The 22,433-nt window shown below is 43.4% G+C and overlaps 1 protein-coding gene across 1 annotated transcript; it reads left to right on the forward strand.

Annotated features, from left to right (window-relative positions):
* Positions 1–144: 144 nt before the first annotated feature.
* mogat3a (monoacylglycerol O-acyltransferase 3a) lies at positions 145–16,619 on the forward strand. Its single transcript, XM_083788479.1, has 9 exons — positions 145–805; positions 7,223–7,401; positions 8,227–8,287; positions 9,424–9,567; positions 11,615–11,745; positions 12,284–12,327; positions 15,464–15,554; positions 15,961–16,069; positions 16,394–16,619. The coding sequence occupies exons 1-9, from the start codon at positions 712–714 to the stop codon at positions 16,546–16,548; spliced, it is 1,008 nt and encodes a 335-aa protein (XP_083644605.1). The 5' UTR covers positions 145–711; the 3' UTR covers positions 16,549–16,619.
* Positions 16,620–22,433: the final 5,814 nt, after the last annotated feature.

A 22,433-nucleotide genomic window follows, 5' to 3' on the forward strand; every position in this document is an offset into this window, starting at 1 on the left:
TAAGGAGACTCGCCCCCCCCGCGATGTGATTGACTGAAATCAGCAGATCTACAAGCTCACAACGCGCCAGGGACGAGACGCGTTGTGAGCTTGTAGATCTGCTGTGTTGTTGAGCAATATCCCAGTGGTGCCATGTCCGCTTATTATACGCGACTTGGAGCTTGTTTTTTTTGTAGTTGCTTGTAAATTGATGTGGCTTCTTTTGGGCTTGCTTTCATAGACCTGGTTGCTTATTTCAATTTTATCTCACAAGACCTGGCAACACGGTCCCTCCCACATACTTACACACACATTGTAGTGGACTGTGGGGAGACACGCACACACACGCACAAGTTCACAACGTGTGTTTGTTTGTTTAAAGTTTAAAACGTTTATACACTTCAAAACAGTTGTTGTTTAAAACGGCTCTTTAAAACTTAGCAAACGGTTAGAATTTGATACAAAACACCAAGTTGTTTAGTTTTATGAACGTACTGAGACTTCCAGGCAGGGTGTTTAACCGAGGCGTGGGGACAGCTCTGCCCAGCCGAAGGAGCCTGTTAGTCGGCGTGAACACTTAACTTCTCTCCGCTGCAATAAAACATTTCATTTTGTATTAATAAACAACTAAACGGAGTTACAGACAAAGCAACAACAACAACCAGGACCTCCACGGTGTTTTACCGAGGCGTGGAGCCAGCGCTACCCGGCCCAAGGAGCCTGTTTGTCGGCATGAAGATCGAGTTCGCCCCGCTGAACGTCCCGCTGCGGAGGAGGCTGCAGACCTTTGCTGTTCTGCAATGGACATTCTCTTTCCTGGCTCTAGGTAAAAAAATACTCTATTACTACTGAGTTAAAATACTTTATGTAACTATACTGTACCACAATAGAATACTATTTAAAATATTTTATATTACACTATAGCCTACTAGATTCGGCACAAACAAGGGGCTAAATTAATTTCGCTCCTATGCCACCAAAATGTGGAACGCCCTACCAACAGTCATTAAGACATGCAAATCCATTGACTCCTTCAAAACCGCCCTCAAAGGGCACCTACGGACGGCTGCAATTCGAAACTGGCCCCCGTAAAATCAGAATCCCCCCCGCCCCCCCCCCCCCCCCTTTCCCCTCACTGTATATGTTTCTTTTCCCTTTTTACCTCCTCTATGATTTTCCTGTTTTGACGTCTCTTAATTGTTTTGATGAATTGAAAATGGTGGGCCCTATTGTATAACTCACAGTTAACAGTTGTTGTATTGAGTTGTACTTGAAATGTACTGTAATTCTGCAAACTGTTAATAAATCAATAAATCAATCAATGTACCATGTACTGGGTTAGTAAAAATACTACTGAGTTACAATACTTGATATTACACTATACTGCACCATACTACTATTTTAAATACTATTGATTGATTGATTGAATTGATTGAATTAACAGTTTGCATGGACAAGCACAGGGAAGTACAGTTCAGTACAATGTCTGCTAAAAAGGATGAATCCTGCAAGAAAGCCTTTCAACCAGTTTCCATTGGGGTCCTTGGTACTCAATTCATCAAACATTTAATGATGGACAAATATAAAATACTACAGACCCAGAAACAAGTAGAGCAGCTTTGAAGCATTCAGACTTTTTATGACTGTTGGTAGGGCGTTTCACGTTTTTGGTGGCATAGCAGGAGATAGCCGCAATTTGCAACTCTAGATTTCTTATAATGGGATGAATCTAGAGTTGCAATACCCTCCATTGACTCCCCACTCATCCAATTTGCGGTTGCAATCTGCTTGTATTAAACGACGTTAAACTTGCCAACATTGCAGGTGGGGCAAGCTTGAATTATCCTCTTTCAATCTGCCTCGCTTTTACAAATCCACCATAGACATGTCAGGAGCTACTTTCTGTCAAGAAATGTTGGAGTTTGGAAGCGCTCGTCGTAAGTCACTGAACGGCCCTGCGTGCCATCTGTTTCGCATTTGCACATAATGCAGCAGCGCGACCCCTTAATAAAAACGAGTGCTTCCAAATATAATCACCTGCACAGAATTTCTTGACAGAAAGTAGCTCCTAACATGTCAACGGGGGATTTTTATGACACAAAAGCTTGGCAGATTGAAAGAGGATAATTCAAGCTTGCCCTACAGCTGCAATGTTGGTGAGTTTAACGTTGTTTAATACAAGCAGATCGCAATCGCAAATTGGATGAGTAGGGACTAGTCAATGGAGGGTATTGCAACTCTAGATTCATCTCCTTATTAAAAGATCTAGAGTTGTTAATGAGAATGAATTAAACCCTTGTTTGTCGTATAGTGAGGTTGTTTTTTAGGGTCTTTGAGGTGCTGTGGTACCATGAGGTGCATAGTCATAGACTACTAGACTAAGGCCTCTTTTAGACGGCGACCATCTCCATATAACACGTCAAGTCCCGTTGCGTTCTCATTTTTTCTTACCGTTTACACGAGAACGCACACGTTATGATATAATGTGCTATTATGCTATACTGTCGCTAGGTGGCGATAACGGGCTGCCAAATAGACAGGTCACCCACGTACGAGAAGAAGAACTCCTTCACGCAAGCCTGCGCAACACTGCTCTGGGCAGCGCCACGGGATGGTTATATATATTATAATACATTAGGCTACATAAACGCTGCTGCCGCGGCTGCCTTCTATCACAAGGCTTTTTATTTACATCATGGTTTTACATTCAACATCGCTGATGAGCAGCACTTTGTAGGCGAGGAGGGAGGCTTGTTCAGGAACTCCATTATATCATAATGATATTGCTCTGCATCAATGTAATAAACATATGCGCTGTGAGCCAACGTGAGCCATGATGTCATAAGTTTTGCGAATTCACCGTTTTGCCTGTTTATATGGAGACCATAGGAAACGGTGTTCTCAAAGATTTCCACTCGGTTTCACTTCGTTGCGTTTTCACCTCCAGAGAACACGGTTCTCGTCTAAATGACAGCAGCAAACGATACTTTATTTTGACGTTTTATATGAACACCATCCTCGTGTAAATAGCACCTTAGTGAGGTTGTTTTTAGGGTCTTTGAGGTGCTGTGGTACCATGAGGTGCATAGTCATAGACTACTAGACTTAGTGAGGTTGTTTTAGGGTCTTTGAGGTGCTGTGGTACCATGAGGTGCATAGTCATAGACTACTAGACTTAGTGAGGTTGTTTTAGGGTCTTTGAGGTGCTGTGGTACCATGAGGTGCATAGTCATAGACTACTAGACTTAGTGAGGTTGTTTTAGAGGTGCTGTGGTACCATGAGGTGCATAGTCATAGACTACTAGACTTAGTGAGGTTGTTTTAGGGTCTTTGAGGTGCTGTGGTACCATGAGGTGCATAGTCATAGACTACTAGACTTAGTGAGGTTGTTTTAGAGGTGCTGTGGTACCATGAGGTGCATAGTCATAGACTACTAGACTTAGTGAGGTTGTTCTTTAGGGTCTTTGAGGTGCTGTGGTACCATGAGGTGCATAGTCATAGACTACTAGACTTAGTGAGGTTGTTTTAGGGTCTTTGAGGTGCTGTGGTACCATGAGGTGCATAGTCATAGACTACTAGACTTAGTGAGGTTGTTTTAGGGTCTTTGAGGTGCTGTGGTACCATGAGGTGCATAGTCATAGACTACTAGACTTAGTGAGGTTGTTCTTTAGGGTCTTTGAGGTGCTGTGGTACCATGAGGTGCATAGTCATAGACTACTAGACTTAGTGAGGTTGTTCTTAGGGCCTTTGAGGTGCTGTGGTACCATGAGGTGCATAGTCATAGACTACTAGACTTAGTGAGGTTGTTCTTAGGGTCTTTGAGGTGCTGTGGTACCATGAGGTGCATAGTCATAGACTACTAGACTTAGTGAGGTTGTTCTTAGGGTCTTTGAGGTGCTGTGGTACCATGAGGTGCATAGTCATTTGTCATAGTGAGGTTTAGCTGCAATTTGCAACTATTCTTTTTAATAATGTGATGAATCTAGAGTTGCAATTCCATCCATTGACTCTCCATTCGTGCAATTTGCACCGGCCTGGTTCCGGCGAGCCATCCTGCATCCGAAACGGTCAAGAAATGACCGAATAACTGAGTAACTGAATGAGTTACCGTGTGGGTGTTCCCCGGGGACGGACGGACTGACTGACGGACTGACTGACTCACTGACAGACAGACAGACAGACAGACAGACAGACAGACAGACAGACAGACAGACAGAACAACTGAGAGAGTGATTCAAAATCTTCAAGACTCTGTTGTCTCTCTGGGCTTTCACTCTTTCACTCCCTCAGAAGCGCCATGAGAAATTCGCTTGCGCAATGCAGTTTGCTTTAATTGGTTACGGTCACGAGTACGGCTGTTATTGAATAAAGTAAATCAATCAGCTATTTTCAGTATAGGCTACTACGCTATGTGTTATAAGATGCACGGTTGAAATCATATATAAATGAAACCCATATTATGGGTTTCATTCATGTAGGCTACTGTATTGCACTGCAGTATGGGCTGTAGGCTCCTCCTCCTCGGCTGAGAGATGCCTCGTTTTCACTCCGCTGCCCACCCACTCCAATTATGTTGGACCCCAGTTAGTAGTTTCCGTGTCATTAAGTTAACCCATTCTGACCTGAGATCAGATTCATACGAGGTTTCCACTGGACAACACACTGGTCTGATGAACCCATTCTGACCTGAGATCAGATTCTAAAAAAATGTCAGTCGTTCTTCGATTTTTCAAAAATAGCAGACCTACAAGCTCGTATCGCGCCACTCGGTGGCGCGATACGAGCTTGTAGGTCTGCTATTTTTCAATAGCTAAAGCATAACATGATGCCGACACCAAAATGGGTGCCCGGTCAGAATGGGTTAAGTTAATAACTGGTGTATTTAGGGTGTCATATCATGTCACTGGCGCTCCTACAGCTACAGGACCTGTAGGTCCGTCTGACTGACTCAGAGACATCCACCACTGCAGTTTCTTCTACGTGCAGGGGGCTGCTGCTGGTCAAAGCATGCGAGTGAAGAACTTCAGTGTCAAGTCCGGACTTCTCGCTTCACAAACGCATCAACCCAGTACTGGACCTATATATGATATTATTTAGCGCCTGTTGTTTCCACTTGGCTTCGGCGACTGTCATGCTGCATGTTGCAGATACATTTTCTTCTCACTCCGCGCTCGGCCAGAGAACGGGGACTGGGGGAGGCGGTGGGCGTGGGGGAGATCACGGTAACTGGCAACAGTGCAACACTCTCTCTCTATCTCTCTCTCTCTCTCTCTCTGTGTTTTGTAGGCAACACACAGCGCCGCTTTTAAGCACCTATTGGTACCCTAAACATAGGGACAGACATAGGGATGGACATAATATGGAGGGACAGACATTGCTGTTCCTTGGAGTGGCTACACCACTCAATAATCCACCGTAGACAGGTTAGGAGCTACCTTCTGTCCAAAATATTCCTAGAATATTCAGAGTTGGAGGGGGGGGGGGGGGGGGGTGTATTGATTTCACAAGACAAATATCGCTGTCTGTGTGTTTTATAGGTAAAAGTTCACACACACACACACACACACACACACACACACACACACACACACACACACACACACACACACACACACACACACGATTGCACTACACAGTTAGTGTGTGAAAGGTTCTTTGTGGAGATCAGATGTTTTTCTGCTTCATTATTTAACCCTAGAACCATTATGTTTTGGCAATTTTCATAATGTTGCTGATGTCTGAGGTGGCTGGGTCTTTCAGTACCTTCATGATGCTCAGTGACATCAAAGAATGTATAGGTTTGTTTCCTTGCCCACATCCCTGTTTTTTTTTTTTTTTTTACAGGCAGGTGTTTGGGTGAATTTCACCAGGGTTTAGTGATAAGAGTGATAGAGAAAAATCCCATACAGCCACAATGGGCTTTTCTTTTCTGTTTTTCCTTTTTCTCACATGTCCCAGGAATTGGTGGACCAAAAGGAGAAGTTCCCAGCTCCATTTTCTTTTCTTTTTCTTTTTTTTGTTGAATATTTTTATTAAGTGGTGCAACAACTTCCATAAGTATCTTTGTGTGTGCCTGAGGGTGTGTCTGAGCACGGAAATTGCATTTGGTTGGTTTTCAAAACCAAGTGTCACAGTGTCACAGTGTCACTGTGTCACTGTGTCACTGTGTCACAGGACAGGACAGGACAGGACAGGACAGGACAGGACAGTACAGGACAGGACAGGACAGGACAGGACAGTTACCACATGGTAACTCTGTCATTTCTCAACCGTTTTGGACGCGCAGCGGGGCGGCTCGCCGGAACCGGCCCGGCCCCCTGGGCGCATTCCTGGGGGTCTGGAAGTTCCCGGGGACCCCCACACAGGGTTGCACCACTTACTTCATACGGGTGTGATTTTTAAAATATTAACCAAGTTTTTCCACCGATTTTGCCCCTGTATGATATCTATCCTATTATAATTATTTTGTGAAAAGTCTTCATGAAATAGATCCGCAAAAAAATAATTAAGAGGGGTGGCCGGGCTCAGGCCGTAGCGTAACGGTCTGGGCACCCGACTGGTAATCCAGTCGCAGTGTGCCGCGGGTTCGACTCCCGAGCCCGACACGGCCTTTACTGCATGTCTTCCCCCCATCTCTCTCCCGTTTCCTGTCAGCCTACTGTCTGTCCCTTCAAAAAAACCAATAAAAGGCGTAAGCCGCAAAAAAATATCTTAAAAAAAAAGAAAAAAGAAGAGGGGTGGCCGGGTGGGGGTACAGTGTACAGTGTGTACACTGTAGCGATGGCCATGGTGTGAATGACATGACGGAAGCCGTCAAAAAAAAAGTCATCTGAGGGGAGCAACAAAATGTGCCAAAAATCGCCAAGCCGATCCTCAAAATAATGTTCTGCCGCTTAATTAATAACAAGTGCCTGCCCGTGTGCGCCCTCTAGTTGCATGTGTGCTGCTTAAAAGTATTTGATCTGCTGTGAGGAAACGCAGCACTCTTGGGTGGCGACCATTTGGTGGTTCAGCGACATCCCTGACTATGTTTTAAGAGCGGCCGACAGCCAGACACAATAATTCATCTTTTCGGGGCTACGCTGGGCGATTAGGCGATGTGTCAGCCGATGCTCCATGTACGTTGAGCGGAGAGAAGAGCTCCTCTGCGGTTTACAAACAGCCGACTGTGAACAATAAATATACCCTCTCTCTCTCTCTCTCTCTCTCTCGTTATCTCTCTCTCTCTCTCTCCTCTATCCAGCTCAGTGCTGTCTTGCAGGCTTCATCCTCTTGGCCGTCTCTGATTGGTGGATCCTGGCGGTGCTCTATGCTGGTTGGCTGTGGCTGGATTGGGACACGCCCACCAGCGGAGGTCGAAGGTCGCAGTGGGTCCGAAACTGGAGCCTCTGGGATCATTTTATCGATTATTTCCCTATAACGGTAAAGAGAGAGAGAGAGAGAAAGAGAGAGAGAGAGAGAATAAAATGCAATTTGGGATCAATTTAAAGATTACTTCCCTATAACGGTAAAGAGACATAGACAATTCAGAGAGAGACTTTCCCCAACCATCTGTCAATATCGGTATCGGTATGTCAATGCATTGTAATCTTGTTGACTCATATTAAGGCCTATTGTATTTATGTACACATCATTTATTCCTCTACATGTGTTCACATTTCATACTGAATAATAATTGATATGTAAAAAACCTTTCTTTAATTTAAAGGTATATTCAGTGATTTCACTTAATTCAAATATCACTTATTTTTTTGTTTTGTTGTGATAATCCTCCCTACTATAGAGTGTGCTGACCATATAAGGAGTTCCTCCCTGTCCCCAGTTAACCCCTGGGGGTCAAAAAACCTTAGGTTTCGTTTTTGACTCTCTATCCTGATTGGACGAAAGGCTGGGTCCCACAGCCAAAAACGAAACCTAAGGTTTTTTGAGTGAAATCACTGAATATACCTTTAACTGACCTTGTATCCTACAGTTTATTAAAAGTAATGCAACAATTATTGCTTATTCTGTAACTAGATTTGATCTGTCTGTCTGTCTGTCTGTCTGTCTGTCTGTCTGTCTGTCTGTCTGTCTGTCTGTCTGTCTGTCTGTCTGTCTGTCTGTCTGTCTGTCTGTCTGTCTGTCTGTCTGTCTGTCTGTCTGTCTGTCTGTCTGTCTGTCTGTCTGTCTGTCTGTCTCTCTGTCTGTCTGTCTGTCTGTCTGTCTGTCTGTCTGTCTGTCTGTCTGTCTGTCTGTCTGTCTGTCTAGTTGACGAAGACGGTGGATTTGGATCCTAAAAGAAATTATCTGTTTGGCTTCCATCCTCATGGTGAGTTTAAACATTCATTTATTTATTTGTATTCATTAATAATAATAAATGAATACAAATAAATCCTTCATGTAATATGTTAAAGGGACATTTTACCCTTTCTGTAAAAAAGAAAATAGCCTATGTTAACCCATTCTGACCGGGCACCCATTTTGGTGTCAGCATCATGTTATGCTTTAGCTATTTAAAAATAGCAGATCTACAAGCTCATATCGCGCCACCGAGTGGCGCGATACGAGCTTGTAGGTTAACCCATTCTGACCTGAGATCAGATTCATACGAGGTTTCCGCCGGACACACACTGGTCTGATGAACCCATTCTGACCTGAGATCAGATTCTAAAAATGTCAGTCGCTCTTCGATTTTTCAAAAATAGCAGACCTACAAGCTCGTATCGCGCCACTTGGTGGCGCGATATGAGCTTGTAGATCTGCTATTTTTCAATAGCTAAAGCATAACATGATGCTGACACCAAAATGGGTGCCCGTTCAGAATGGGTTAACATATATTTATTTTATTTGCAAAAAGGGTGAAGTGTGAAGTTTAGATTCATTTTAATAAAATGTAATTTCATATTTTTATGAAAACTGAATGATTCAATGTAATTCTCTCTCTCTCTCTCTCTCTCTCTCTCTCTCTCTCTCTCTACCAGGTGTATAGAGCGTCGCAGTCCCTCCCCCTTTCAGAACGACGAGTGGTCCAGGAAATGATTCTCCATTCATTTTCTCCATAGGCTTTTCATTTATTTATTTTTTATTTAAAGACGGTTACGCCGCGGACAAAGCCAACTCGGATCGTGACAAATCATGACAATGAACACAATGTTTTGGGCCGATCAAATACATTTTGTCCGCGGCATAACCGTCTTTAAATAAATACTTTTTGAAAAGCCTATGGAGAAAATGAACGGAGAATCATTTCCTGGGCCACTCGTCGTTCTGAAAGGGGGAGGGACTGCGACGCTCTATTGGCATTAGCTCTCTCTATGTATTGTCTGTCTCTACTGGGCGTATCTGTAGCAGGAGGTTTCATTCCCTCTCTCTCTCTCTCTCTCTCTCTCTGTATTCTCTGTCTCTCCACCAGGTGTATTGGTATTAACTCTCTCACTCTATGTATTGTCTGTGTCTCTCTACCAGGCGTATTGGTGGCGGGGGGGTTCAGTAATTTCTGCACGGAGTCCACAGGCTTCAGCAGGTTGTTCCCTGGTCTAACGTCTCATCTGCTGATGTTACCTTTCTGGTTCAGGGTACCTCTGTTCAGAGAATACATCATGTGTGGAGGTAAGACATTCATTTAGGTAACGTGTTCTGATGTAACCTCTGTTCATGTGTGGAGGTAACACATTCATATAGGTAACGTGTTCTGATGTAACCTCTGTTCATGTGTGGAGGTAACACATTCATATAGGTAACGTGTTCTGATGTAACCTCTGTTCATGTGTGGAGGTAACACATTCATATAGGTAACATGTTCTCATGTAACCTGTTCAGAGAATACATCATGTGTGGAGGTAACACATTCATATAGGTAACATGTTCTCATGTAACCTGTTCAGAGAATACATCATGTGTGGAGGTAACACATTAATATAGGTAACATGTTCTCATGTAACCTGTTCAGAGAATACATCATGTGTGGAGGTAACACATTAATATAGGTAACATGTTCTCATGTAACCTGTTCAGAGAATACATCATGTGTGGAGGTAACACATTAATATAGGTAACATGTTCTCATGTAACCTCTGTTCATGTGTGGAGGTAACACATTAATATAGGTAACATGTTCTCATGTAACCTGTTCAGAGAATGCATCATGTGTGGAGGTAACACGTTAATATAGGTAACGTGTTCTGATGTAACCTCTGTTCATGTCTGGAGGTAACACATTAATATAGGTAACGTGTTCTGATGTAACATATGTTCATGTGTGGAGGTAACACATTAATATAGGTAACGTGTTCTCATGTAACCTATGTTCATGTGTGGAGGTAACACGTTAATATAGGTAACATGTTCTCATGTAACCTGTTCAGAGAATGCATCATGTGTGGAGGTAACACGTTAATATAGGTAACATGTTCTCATGTGTTCATATTAGGGATGCACGATTAATTGGTTTTCACCAGCAAAAAAAATAATACAATCTACATTTAAATTTGTGTACTCATCTCATTCAGTAGTCATTCAGTGAAAACAGACACTTGAGAAAAGAGTATATAATATATGCTATTTAGTAACTATTTGGTTGACTTGAACGATAGTCGAAATCTTAACATCTTTTTATCGCAGCCAATTAAGAGCGTCTGATAGGGGGCACGGTGGCATAGTCTGTACAAGTGCTGTCGCCTCACAGCTAGAAGGTCCTGGGTTCTATTTCCGCTGGGGGCGTGTTCTCTCCTCTGCGTCATCAGTGCCCATACCCGAGGCGGAGTTCACTGATTAGCGAAAGGGCCTTTCTGTGTGGAGTTTGCATGTTCTCCCCGTGTCCCCATAGGGTAGTTACCCTCACAAAAACATGCAGTAATCCTGGTCTCTAAACTGCCTCCCCCTGGCCAGCCTGATGGAGGGGAAAATAACTGATCGGAATAACGTGTTCCTTCCACGCGCTATGTCCGGCCAGGGAAACTCCCCCCTGTCAGGTGAAAAGAAGCAGCTTGGACTCATCATGCATAGAAGGAAGCATGAGGTCAGTTTTTTTGAAAGAGTGTCTGATAAATGCCTAAATTGTAAAAGAAATTGCAGTTGATTCTGTCACCTCTTTGCAAAAAAATCTGGCTATGGACCAATAGTAGTAATAGTTTAACTGTGTGTGTGTTTGTTTCAAGGTTTCACAATAGCCTCTTCTGACATCACCACACACACACACACACACACACACACACACACACACACACACACACACACACACACACACACACACACACACACACACACACACACACACACAGTATTGTAGTAGTAGAAATCCAACTGGTTGGGTAACAGGTTACAACTCTGTCTGTCTGTGTCTCAAGCTTGGTGTCCATAAACCTGTCTCTCTACATGTCTGTCTGTCAGGCTTGGTGTCCATAAACCTGTCTCTCTACACGTCTGTCTGTCAGGCTTGGTGTCCATAAACCTGTCTCTCTACATGTCTGTCTGTCAGGCTTGGTGTCCATAAACCTGTCTCTCTACATGTCTGTCTGTCAGGCTTGGTGTCCATAAACCTGTCTCTCTACATGTCTGTCTGTCAGGCTTGGTGTCCATAAACCTGTCTCTCTACATGTCTGTCTGTCTGTCAGGCTTGGTGTCCATAAACCTGTCTCTCTACATGTCTGTCTGTCAGGCTTGGTGTCCAGTCATAAGTCCAGCCTGTCTCACATCCTGTCTCGCTGTGGTGGAGGTAATGTGGCTGTTCTGGCTATAGGGGGCGCCCCCGAAGCACTGGACGCACGACCTGGAGCGTTGACCTTGCAGGTATCTGTCTCTGTCTCTGTCTCTGTCTCTGTCTCTGTCTCTGTCTCTGTCTCTGTCTCTGTCTCTCTCTCTGTCTCTGTTTCTCTCTCTGTCTCTGTCTCTGTCTCTGTCTCTGTCTCTGTCTCTGTCTCTGTTTCTCTCTCTGTCTCTGTCTCTGTCTCTGTCTCTGTCTCTGTCTCTGTCTCTGTCTCTGTCTCTGTCTCTGTTTCTCTCTCTGTCTCTGTTTCTCTCTCTGTCTCTGTCTCTGTCTCTGTCTCTGTCTCTGTTTCTCTCTCTGTCTCTGTCTCTGTCTCTGTTTCTCTCTCTGTCTCTGTCTCTGTCTCTGTCTCTGTCTCTCTGTCTCTGTCTCTCTCTGTCTCTCTCTGTCTCTGTCTCTGTCTCTGTCTCTGTCTCTCTCTGTCTCTGTCTCTGTCTCTGTCTCTGTCTCTGTCTCTGTCTCTGTCTCTGTCTCTGTCTCTGTTTCTCTCTCTCTCTCTCTCTCTCCTCTCTCTTTACTATTATAATAAATAATTATAATAATAGTGTTTTAACCCCTTAGGTTCTGAACAGAAAAGGTTTCATCAAAATGGCTCTGAAACACGGGTATGTTGACTGCCTCCCTGCCCCACACACACACACACACACACACACACACACACACACACACACACACACACACACACACACACACACACACACACACACACACACACACACACACACTGTGTGGAACATGGGGAACACACATGGAAGTATTACTGACTATCGAAGTGGAAGTGGTGGGGGTGTTATGTTTTTCGGCGAGATCCGTGTATTTCGCTAGTGATACGTGAGTTTGTTGACTCCAATGGCGACGAGGAGGATCATTTAGGCTTCAGATGTAACCAAATGGACCCGTGGATATTCGTAGCCTGTCGCTGTCGGAGTGGCCTGTCGCGTGCTGGAGGCGGTGCTGTGTGTGTGTGTGTGTAGAGGAGAAAAGTAGTCTCTCGTTGTCAAGTGTGCTGCGTGCGCCACACATTTTACTTATAACGCACTTTACATTTGAAACAAATCTCAAAGTGCTACAAGCAGAAATATTTAAAAGAAAAATATGGATAAAAACAATAACAAAAATCTGTGAACACCTAAACAGCTAGAAGCATAACTAGGCAAATGCCTTGCTAAAAAGGAAGGTCTTTAGTCCCTATATATAATATTATCCCATTCTGAACGGGCACCCATTTTGGTGTCAGCATCATGTTATGCTTTAGCTATTTAAAAATAGCAGATCTACAAGCTCATATCGCGCCACCGAGTGGCGCGATACGAGCTTGTAGGTCTGCTATTTTTGAAAAATCGAAGAGCGACTGACATTTTTAGAATCTGATCTCAGGTCAGAATGGGTTCATCAGACCAGTGTTTGTCCGGCGGAAACCTCGTATGAATCTGATCTCAGGTCAGAATGGGTTATATAATATAGAAACACTTTCCCTTCCCTCTATCAGTAGTTTATATCTGTGAGCAACTACTTCACAAACCTTTGCATGTCAAGGACCCCCAAATTGACACTGACTAGCCCTGCAGACCCCCATTTTATATTATATGCCAAGGACCCCCATAAGAGAAGATCTTTACGGCTGTAGCAGTGATTCTCAACCCCTTTAATTTCCAGGTTTAACCCGTATTAGTGTCATTTCTATCTCTGGGACCCCAATATATATTATTGTAAAGTTAATTTAACCCATTCTGACCAGGCACCCATTTTGGTGTCAGCATCATGTTATGCTTTAGCTATTTAAAAATAGCAGATCTACAAGCTCGTATCGCGCCACCGAGTGGCGCGATACGAGCTTGTAGGTCTGCTATTTTTGAAAAATCGAAGAGCGACTGACATTTTTAGAATCTGATCTCAGGTCAGAATGGGTTAATCAGACCCAGTGTTTGTCCGGTGGAAAACCTCGTATGAATCTGATCTCAGGTCAGAATAGGTTAAAACTGGACACTAACGGGTACATTTGTTTCCATTTGTACACTCTCTGAGTTACAGACCCATAAGGGTCCATTTGGTTCCTACCTCAAGGACCCCTGGGGGTCCCCACTTTGGGAATCACTGTAATAATGCACTCCCACAGGTCTGTGTTGCCAAAGTATGTGCGAGTGAGACACATAGGCTGCACTCACACATACAGTCAGGACACGTGTTTTGTCCGTGTTCTAGCCCATTCTGACCTGAGATCAGATTCATACGAGGTTTCCGCCGGACACACACTGGTCTGATGAACCCATTCTGACCTGAGATCAGATTTTAAAAAAGTCAGTCGCTCTTCGATTATTCAAAAATAGCAGACCTACAAGCTCGTATCGCGCCACTCGGTGGCGCGATATGAGCTTGTAGATCTGCTATTTTTAAATAGCTAAAGCATAACATGATGCTGACACCAAAATGGGATGCCCGGTCAGAATGGGCTAGGGAGAGAGTGGGGGGGGGGAGAACAGCTCCAATGTTTCGAATGTGTGAGTGCAGCCATACACAGAGACAGAAAGAACCCAATGTGAAGTGCTCATCATCGACTGCATTTCAGACAGTAGTCTGCCTGCATTCAGCACGCAACGCAGTAGTGCATAAATTACATTAAACCACCCCCTCGAGTGTAATATTGCAATAATACAACAGTTACTAAGAAAATCGCTGAAAACACTCTTAACCCATTCTGACCTGAGATCAGATTCTAAAAATGTCTATTACATCCTGACAGTTTCATTATTAACCCATTCTGACCTGAGATCAGATTCTAAAAATGTCTATTACATCCTGACAGTTTCATTATTAACCCATTCTGACCTGAGATCAGATTCTAAAAGTGTCTTCGATTTAAAAAAAATAGCAGACCTACAAGCTCATATCGCGCCACTCGGTGGCGCGATATGAGCTTGTAGATCTGCTATTTTTCAATAGCTAAAGCATAACATGATGCCAACACCAAAATGGGTGCCCGGTCAGAATGGGTTAAACCACCCCCTCGAGTGTAATATTGCAATAATACAACAGTTACTAAGAAAATCGCTGAAAACACTCTTAACAGTTTGACTGCGGAAAACGATTTATCGGACTTTTAATCAACCCCCCTTCACTGCCGAGATTGTTGTATTACCTTTAGAGCATACGCTGAATTATTTGGGCTTTTAATCCGCGAAAATCCAGCAAAAAAAGCTCCCCTGGTTTGTTATGATCCGAGCGTACCATCCACCATCTTGGTGCACCCGGAAGACGCACACAAGACTGGTCTCAATGAGGCGTTGCACCCCATTCGTTTACATTGGCCTCAATTTCCCAGAAGCCCTAGCAGCCCACAGCATGTGACGATTTCCGTTTTTTTTATCACAACAGATGCGCCTACTCTCTTTCTCCGCGGCGAAGAAGAATTTTCTTTTTTTTGTTTACATTACGGCGGATTAAACACATAAAACAAAACTCGCGTATGTCCGATATGGCAGCGACATTAACCTGGAGTAATCCATTCAAAGCACGGAAACTGTTAATGACGGATGTAGCCACTACGGCCACAAAATTAAATGTCCCAAGAGATTAGCTAGCCAAGCCCCCGGGTTTGCTCTGGTTTGCTCTGGGAGAACAGAGCAGCTGAATTCTTTGTTTCGATTAGCCATTCAATGATGCTGGTTTGAATCATGGCAAGATGGCTCTTTCAACCAACCAGATTGCTTCCTCGAAACAACCTGTTGTACAATTGTGTTTCAGAGCTGATCTGGTTCCAGTTTTTTCTTTTGGAGAAAATGAATTATTTGACCAGATAGACAATCCTACCGGCTCCTCTCTACGTACACTACAGGTAATATAACTACGATATTTACTTGTACTTTATTAGAGCGCAAAACCAAAGTTACGTGTGTAACTACGGTTTTATGAATGCCGAAGGCTTTAAGCACTGAATTACGACTTCTGAGTTCACGCTCCATGCGCAGTTAAGTTATTACATACCAACAATGTCACTTATGACCCCGGGACGCCCCCGAAGAGGCTATATCTTACGGCGGTCACAAAGGGGCGGGTCAGTGAGTCTGACTCAGGATTCTGAGTGACAGTGTGCTCTGACTGATTCATAGAACCATAGTTGCATACGTAACTTCCAGAGGCTGAATGACTTCTACCAGCAAAGTCACAAGGAATCCTTGTACTGATTGACTGATTTTTTTTTATTTATTAATTAATTAATTGATTGATTGATTGATTGACAGGAGCGGCTGCAAAGCCTCATGGGAGTGGCTCTGCCGTTGTTTCACGCCAGAGGAGTGTTTCAGTACAGCTTTGGTCTGTTGCCATGGAGACGACCAATCAACACTGTAGGTCTGTATAAACCACACCCCCTGTTACCATATATGGTCTGTTACCATAGAGACAAAATATGGGGACCAAAACAAAGCGACGCAGAGAAATCCGGAAACAACAATCAGGAATACGTTTTTTTCATTTTTTTTTTAATCCGGTCTAGACCGGATCACACTGCAATTTAGAAAGGCTTTCCTCCAAGGTGGAAAGCCTGGTGACGCGAGGTTAGGGGATGGGAACCGTGAGGTTACCAGTTCAATCAAGACTCTCTCTTTCTGTTGTCTCTCTCTCTCTCTCTCTCTCTCTCTCTCTCTCTCTCTCTCTCTCTCTCTCTCTCTCCAGTTGGTAAGCCTATCTCGGTCGCCCAGACGTTGTGTCCCAGTAAGGACGACATAGACCGGCTCCATGGCGACTATATGAGTGCTCTGACCGACGTGTTCGAGCAAAACAAACTCAAGTATGGGATTGAAACCGACAGTCACCTCAAATTCATCTAACACACACACACACACACACACACACACACACACACACACACACACACACACACACACACACACACACACACACTGGTTACATGGACATAACTGCATGTCAGTTTAATTTGAACTCATTCGCCTCTATTGGGTGGCTGAATTTATACTCAAACTGCCGCCGTTCATGTCAACGGAGAACCGTCTTATTTTGAAAGCCGTTTCACCCGGAAACGGAGAGTCAGGAAGTGGAAAATCGCTATGTAACAAGTCCAGCGAATGTTATTTAATTCACCCAAAACATACATTTTGTAACCGGTGATCATATCGTTTATATAAATGAGCCCGGAAATCAAGCTTGTTTTGATCAAAAACGCAGCCTGGAAGAATAATCCGTTCTCATAGACATCCTGTTGACTTTTCACTTCTGTTTTTTCCTGTTTACTTCATTGCATGGCAACCGGAGTGATACAGAGTTATGAAACGTTATGAACGTTACGTTACGTTAGGTTATGAAACGTAACCAAGAAATATTATATGCCCGTGTGAAGTGAGGGGCGCTCTTATCATCACACGTCATCACACGTCAACTCCTTCTGGCCAATCACACTTTGCGTCCTCACTTTTGTCTCTTCAGTGTTTGTGTTCCCTCAAAGCTAGACATAATGATAATCCGATTATTTCTAATAATCTGCTTCAGATGTTGACATGTCGAGGTACGATTAAAATACAATGTTTACGTTTATATAAAGTTACAAACTATACAAAATGTTACAATGTTTAAATAAAGTTACAAACTGCTTCAGATGTTGACATGTTGAGGTACGATTTAAATACGATGTTTACGTTTAAATAAAGTTACAAACTATACATACTGTTACAATGTTTAACCCATTCTGACCGGGCACCCATTTTGGTGTCAGCATCATGTTATGCTTTATCTATTGAAAAATAGCAGATCTACAAGCTCATATCGCGCCACCGAGTGGCGCGATACGAGCTTGTAGGTCTGCTATTTTTTGAAAAATCGAAGAACGACTGACTTTTTTAATCTGATCTCAGGTCAGAATGGGTTTCATCAGACCAGTGTGTGTCTGGCGGAAACCTTCGTATGAATCTGATCTCAGGTCAGAATGGGTTAAATACAGTTACAAACCATACAAAAAGTCACTCATGTGACTCCTCCATGTCTCACTGTAACTACTGGCTAATATGTTTATACAGCCTCAGCCTTTGATGTCTGGAGAGAAAAATCTAATTAAAACTGTGAATAAAAATAAATAAATAATGAAATTAAAACAATATCAAAGTTGAGTCTTTTTACTCCTTGGTTGTAAAAATAACTTATCTGATGCTATTGGTTGATGACGTCACTGATCTGTTTCTATTGGTTGATTTATTTTTTGTTCTCGATTTTTTTTAACCTTTTTTTCACCCGGTTCCAAATATTTCCTAAGCTGTAATCCTGGGCGCTACCCCCCCCCCCCCCCCCTCTGCCTACCTGGGGAGAGCCCTGAACTGAGGAGTGTGCAGGCCACTTCTTATCACCCCCCCCCCCACAATCCTATGGGACAACGCAGCGCAATATGATCGCCTCCGTTTCTCTAACTTTTTCTTTCACGGATCGATCATGGATTATTTTCAGACACTCGTGCATGCTATCTTTGGGCACCCGTGCGTGGAATGGAGTGAGGTACAATATTGGGTGATTCCTCAAAGGTTAGTGAAAAACACCAGCAGTCAAAAGGGGTTAAAGATCAATTAACGGGTGGGAAATGAGGGGTGTCTAATATCTATGCATTACAAATGTACACAAATGTATGTTGACATGAACAAGGAGTAATGGAACAAACGGAAAGGTAGGAGCGCACAGCAGTAGTGGCGAGGTGCTGCTGACCACAGGAGATAAAACATGAACAAGGACCCCACATCGGAGGGGAAAATTGTAAAAAAAATATATTAAAAAAATATCAATTAATTTAGCAGTTAAAGGTTTTATGACATTCATTTTCATTTATTTTTATTTTTATTTTTTATTTTAGGTTTTATGACCTCAATTACACCCAAAAAACCTGAACTTTGAACATTCAGTGGATTTTCTGTGGTCTGAAGTTTTCTTTGGGGTTTGTTGGGCCTTTTGAGCTACAATGAAAACAGGCAACACAGTGAAACAGTGACATCTGCTGGCAAATCCCATTGACATATATGGGATTTGCAGTAAGTGATGTCACTTACTGCCGGCAAATCAGAGCACCTGTTTGAGCCAGAAAACCCCAGATCACAGAAGATCTAATGAATGTTAAAAGTTCATATTTTTTGGGTGCAATTGAGATTAGAAAACCTAAAAAAAAACAAGAACAATTCCAAAACCTTTTTTTTAATGTCACAATCCCTTTAACCCATTCTGACCGGGCACCCATTTTGGTGTCAGCATCATGTTATGCTTTAGCTATTTAAAAATAGCAGATCTACAAGCTCATATCGCGCCACCGAGTGGCGCGATACGAGCTTGTAGGTCTGCTATTTTTGAAAAAAATCGAAGAGCGACTGACATTTTTTAGAATCTGATCTCAGGTCAGAATGGGTTAATCAGACCAGTGTGTGTCCGGCGGAAACCTCGTATGAATCTGATCTCAGGTCAGAATGGGTTAAGGTGTTAACTGCTCTCACATTTTTGCCTTTTTGCTCTACTTCTAGTTCTGTTTTCCCTACTTTTCTTTTTATATATAGTTCTACTAACTAGTTATGCTTTTCTTTCATCTGTCTGCGTTCTCACTCTGTGCTAATATTCTGTTCTGTCTTTCTACTCAGGATGTTTTTCACTTATCTAGACTTGGTGTTTTGCACACCGTTTGGAGGTGATTCTTTTGATCTGACCATTAAGCAGGCAGACCAGGTGGACCACTCACAGCTCACAGCTTAAGTGGTCACTTTACTCCACCTGCTTGCTCCAGGCGTAACGTAAGGTTTCAAGCCGTAGTTTAAGTGCCTCCATATCTCTGACTCAGTCGCTCACGGTTTGTCTAAGCCCTGGAAACAGCTCAGCTGTTATTTTACTCTGGAACAACAGGTAAAAAACACTCTGATCGTTTTGCAACTTGCTCTTAAAATGTCCCTTTTGTTCTACTCTACTCCTATCTCTGCTCTTAGTTCTCTGGCCTTCCTCCCTGTCTGTTTTTTACGAATACTGGACTACTCGCCCCGGTGCTTGCCCGTTTTTCCTCCCGGAATTTTCCCCAGTGAGGGGGATAACTTTGTAATAGTCTATTGGCTGTTTGTATTCTTTTTGGAAAAATATAAAAAGATACTCCTGTGGAAAGGCTATATTATTTGACTTATATTGAACCTATAAACAATTTAGTATTATTTAGTATATGTAAGGTTTTGCCCCCTCAAATGGTACCTCGTCAGATAATCCCCACATATCCTACAACAACTTCTGTGAACAGACTTCACTGTAGTAGCTTTTCATAAATTATATTTGTACTTAGGGCTGTTCTGCTGTCATGAAAGTTTATAGTTAGAGAAATTCAAAGTCCAGCCGTCTGCTGTCCAGCCTCTCCCACCAACCCCTCACTGGGGAACATTCTGGGAGGAAAACAGAAACGGGGCGAGTCTTCTTGTTACCGTTTTTTACCCTGTCCTAATGCCTATACTAGACTTGCCACAGGTTTGGTTGACCCTTGGCACACACAGGCTGACTAATAGCCTAGTGCCCAACCCAAAGACCTGGACATCCAAACATCCGGTGAAGGAGGCTGCTTCCCAGGGTTTGTATCAATCTTATTATTATTATTACCTTATTACTATTATATTTTAATATCTGTGAACAATGTGTTTTCCCACCATCCCTATCCCGTCCTCTTCCCCCCCCCCCGGACACCACTACTCCCGTCACAGATATCCCTCAAACCGTCTATCCAGCTTGTTCGTTCACCCAGTCTTCAAGTTCAAGTTTTATTTGAAAAACATTGCATAACAATATGAATTATGATGTTCTATAATAACAATAATAAATAATAATCAAACAACGCTAAAAAGTTTCTATTTCTTTACTTCTGGTAAAGCTTGTACGCTCTCAGGAGGAACGACGTCTTGTGCCTTTTTGTGAGAATCACAGGTTGTGCGAGTGTCTCCCATTTCGTAGTGTGTTGTATTTGTAGATCATTGGACTGGTCCCTTCTCTCAGTATTATCATTGGACTGGTCCCTTCTCTCAGTATTATCATTGGACTGGTCCCTTCTCTCAGTATTATCATTGGACTGGTCCCTTCTCTCAGTATCAGACCATTGGACTGGTCCCTTCTCTCAGTATCAGATCATTGGACTGGTCCCTTCTCTCAGTACCAGATCATTGGACTGGTCCCTTCTCTCAGTATTATCATTGGACTGGTCCCTTCTCTCAGTATCAGATCATTGGACTGGTCCCTTCTCTCAGTATCAGACCATTGGACTGGTCCCTTCTCTCAGTATCAGACCATTGGACTGGTCCCTTCTCTCAGTATTCATTGGACTGGTCCCTTCTCTCAGTATCAGATCATTGGACTGGTCCCTTCTCTCAGTATCAGATCATTGGACTGGTCCCTTCTCTCAGTATCAGACCATTGGACTGGTCCCTTCTCTCAGTATCAGACCATTGGACTGGTCCCTTCTCTCAGTATCAGACCATTGGACTGGTCCCTTCTCTCAGTATCAGATCATTGGACTGGTTCCTTCTCTCAGTATCAGACCATTGGACTGGTCCCTTCTCTCAGTATTCATTGGACTGGTCCCTTCTCTCAGTATCAGACCATTGGACTGGTCCCTTCTCTCAGTATCAGACCATTGGACTGGTCCCTTCTCTCAGTATCAGACCATTGGACTGGTCCCTTCTCTCAGTATCAGATCATTGGACTGGTTCCTTCTCTCAGTATCAGATCATTGGACTGGTCCCTTCTCTCAGTATTCATTGGACTGGTCCCTTCTCTCAGTATCAGATCATTGGACTGGTCCCTTCTCTCAGTATCAGATCATTGGACTGGTCCCTTCTCTCAGTATCAGATCATTGGACTGGTCCCTTCTCTCAGTATCAGATCATTGGACTGGTCCCTTCTCTCAGTATCAGATCATTGGACTGGTCCCTTCTCTCAGTATCAGACCATTGGACTGGTCCCTTCTCTCAGTATCAGATCATTGGACTGGTCCCTTCTCTCAGTATCAGATCATTGGACTGGTCCCTTCTCTCAGTATCAGATCATTGGACTGGTCCCTTCTCTCAGTATTCATTGGACTGGTCCCTTCTCTCAGTATCAGATCATTGGACTGGTCCCTTCTCTCAGTATTCATTGGACTGGTCCCTTCTCTCAGTATCAGATCATTGGACTGGTCCCTTCTCTCAGTATCAGACCATTGGACTGGTCCCTTCTCTCAGTATCAGATCATTGGACTGGTCCCTTCTCTCAGTATCAGACCATTGGACTGGTCCCTTCTCTCAGTATCAGACCATTGGACTGGTCCCTTCTCTCAGTATTCATTGGACTGGTCCCTTCTCTCAGTATCAGACCATTGGACTGGTCCCTTCTCTCAGTATCAGATCATTGGACTGGTTCCTTCTCTCAGTATCAGATCATTGGACTGGTCCCTTCTCTCAGTATCAGATCATTGGACTGGTCCCTTCTCTCAGTATTCATTGGACTGGTCCCTTCTCTCAGTATCAGACCATTGGACTGGTCCCTTCTCTCAGTATCAGATCATTGGACTGGTCCCTTCTCTCAGTATCAGATCATTGGACTGGTCCCTTCTCTCAGTATCAGATCATTGGACTGGTCCCTTCTCTCAGTATCAGATCATTGGACTGGTCCCTTCTCTCAGTATCAGATCATTGGACTGGTCCCTTCTCTCAGTATCAGATCATTGGACTGGTCCCTTCTC

Source organism: Protomyctophum parallelum (assembly GCF_964188405.1).
Source record: "Protomyctophum parallelum genome assembly, chromosome: 18".
Taxonomy (NCBI): Eukaryota; Metazoa; Chordata; class Actinopteri; order Myctophiformes; family Myctophidae; genus Protomyctophum; species Protomyctophum parallelum.

Bases quoted from the DNA above. Each gene is read 5' to 3' on its own strand.
- mogat3a (XM_083788479.1), top strand. From the start codon at position 712: ATGAAGATCGAGTTCGCCCCGCTGAACGTCCCGCTGCGGAGGAGGCTG. The intron at 15,555-15,960 runs GTAATATAACTA...ATTGATTGACAG, and splicing joins CCTCTCTACGTACACTACAG to GAGCGGCTGCAAAGCCTCAT. The intron at 16,070-16,393 runs GTCTGTATAAAC...CTCTCTCTCCAG, and splicing joins ACGACCAATCAACACTGTAG to TTGGTAAGCCTATCTCGGTC.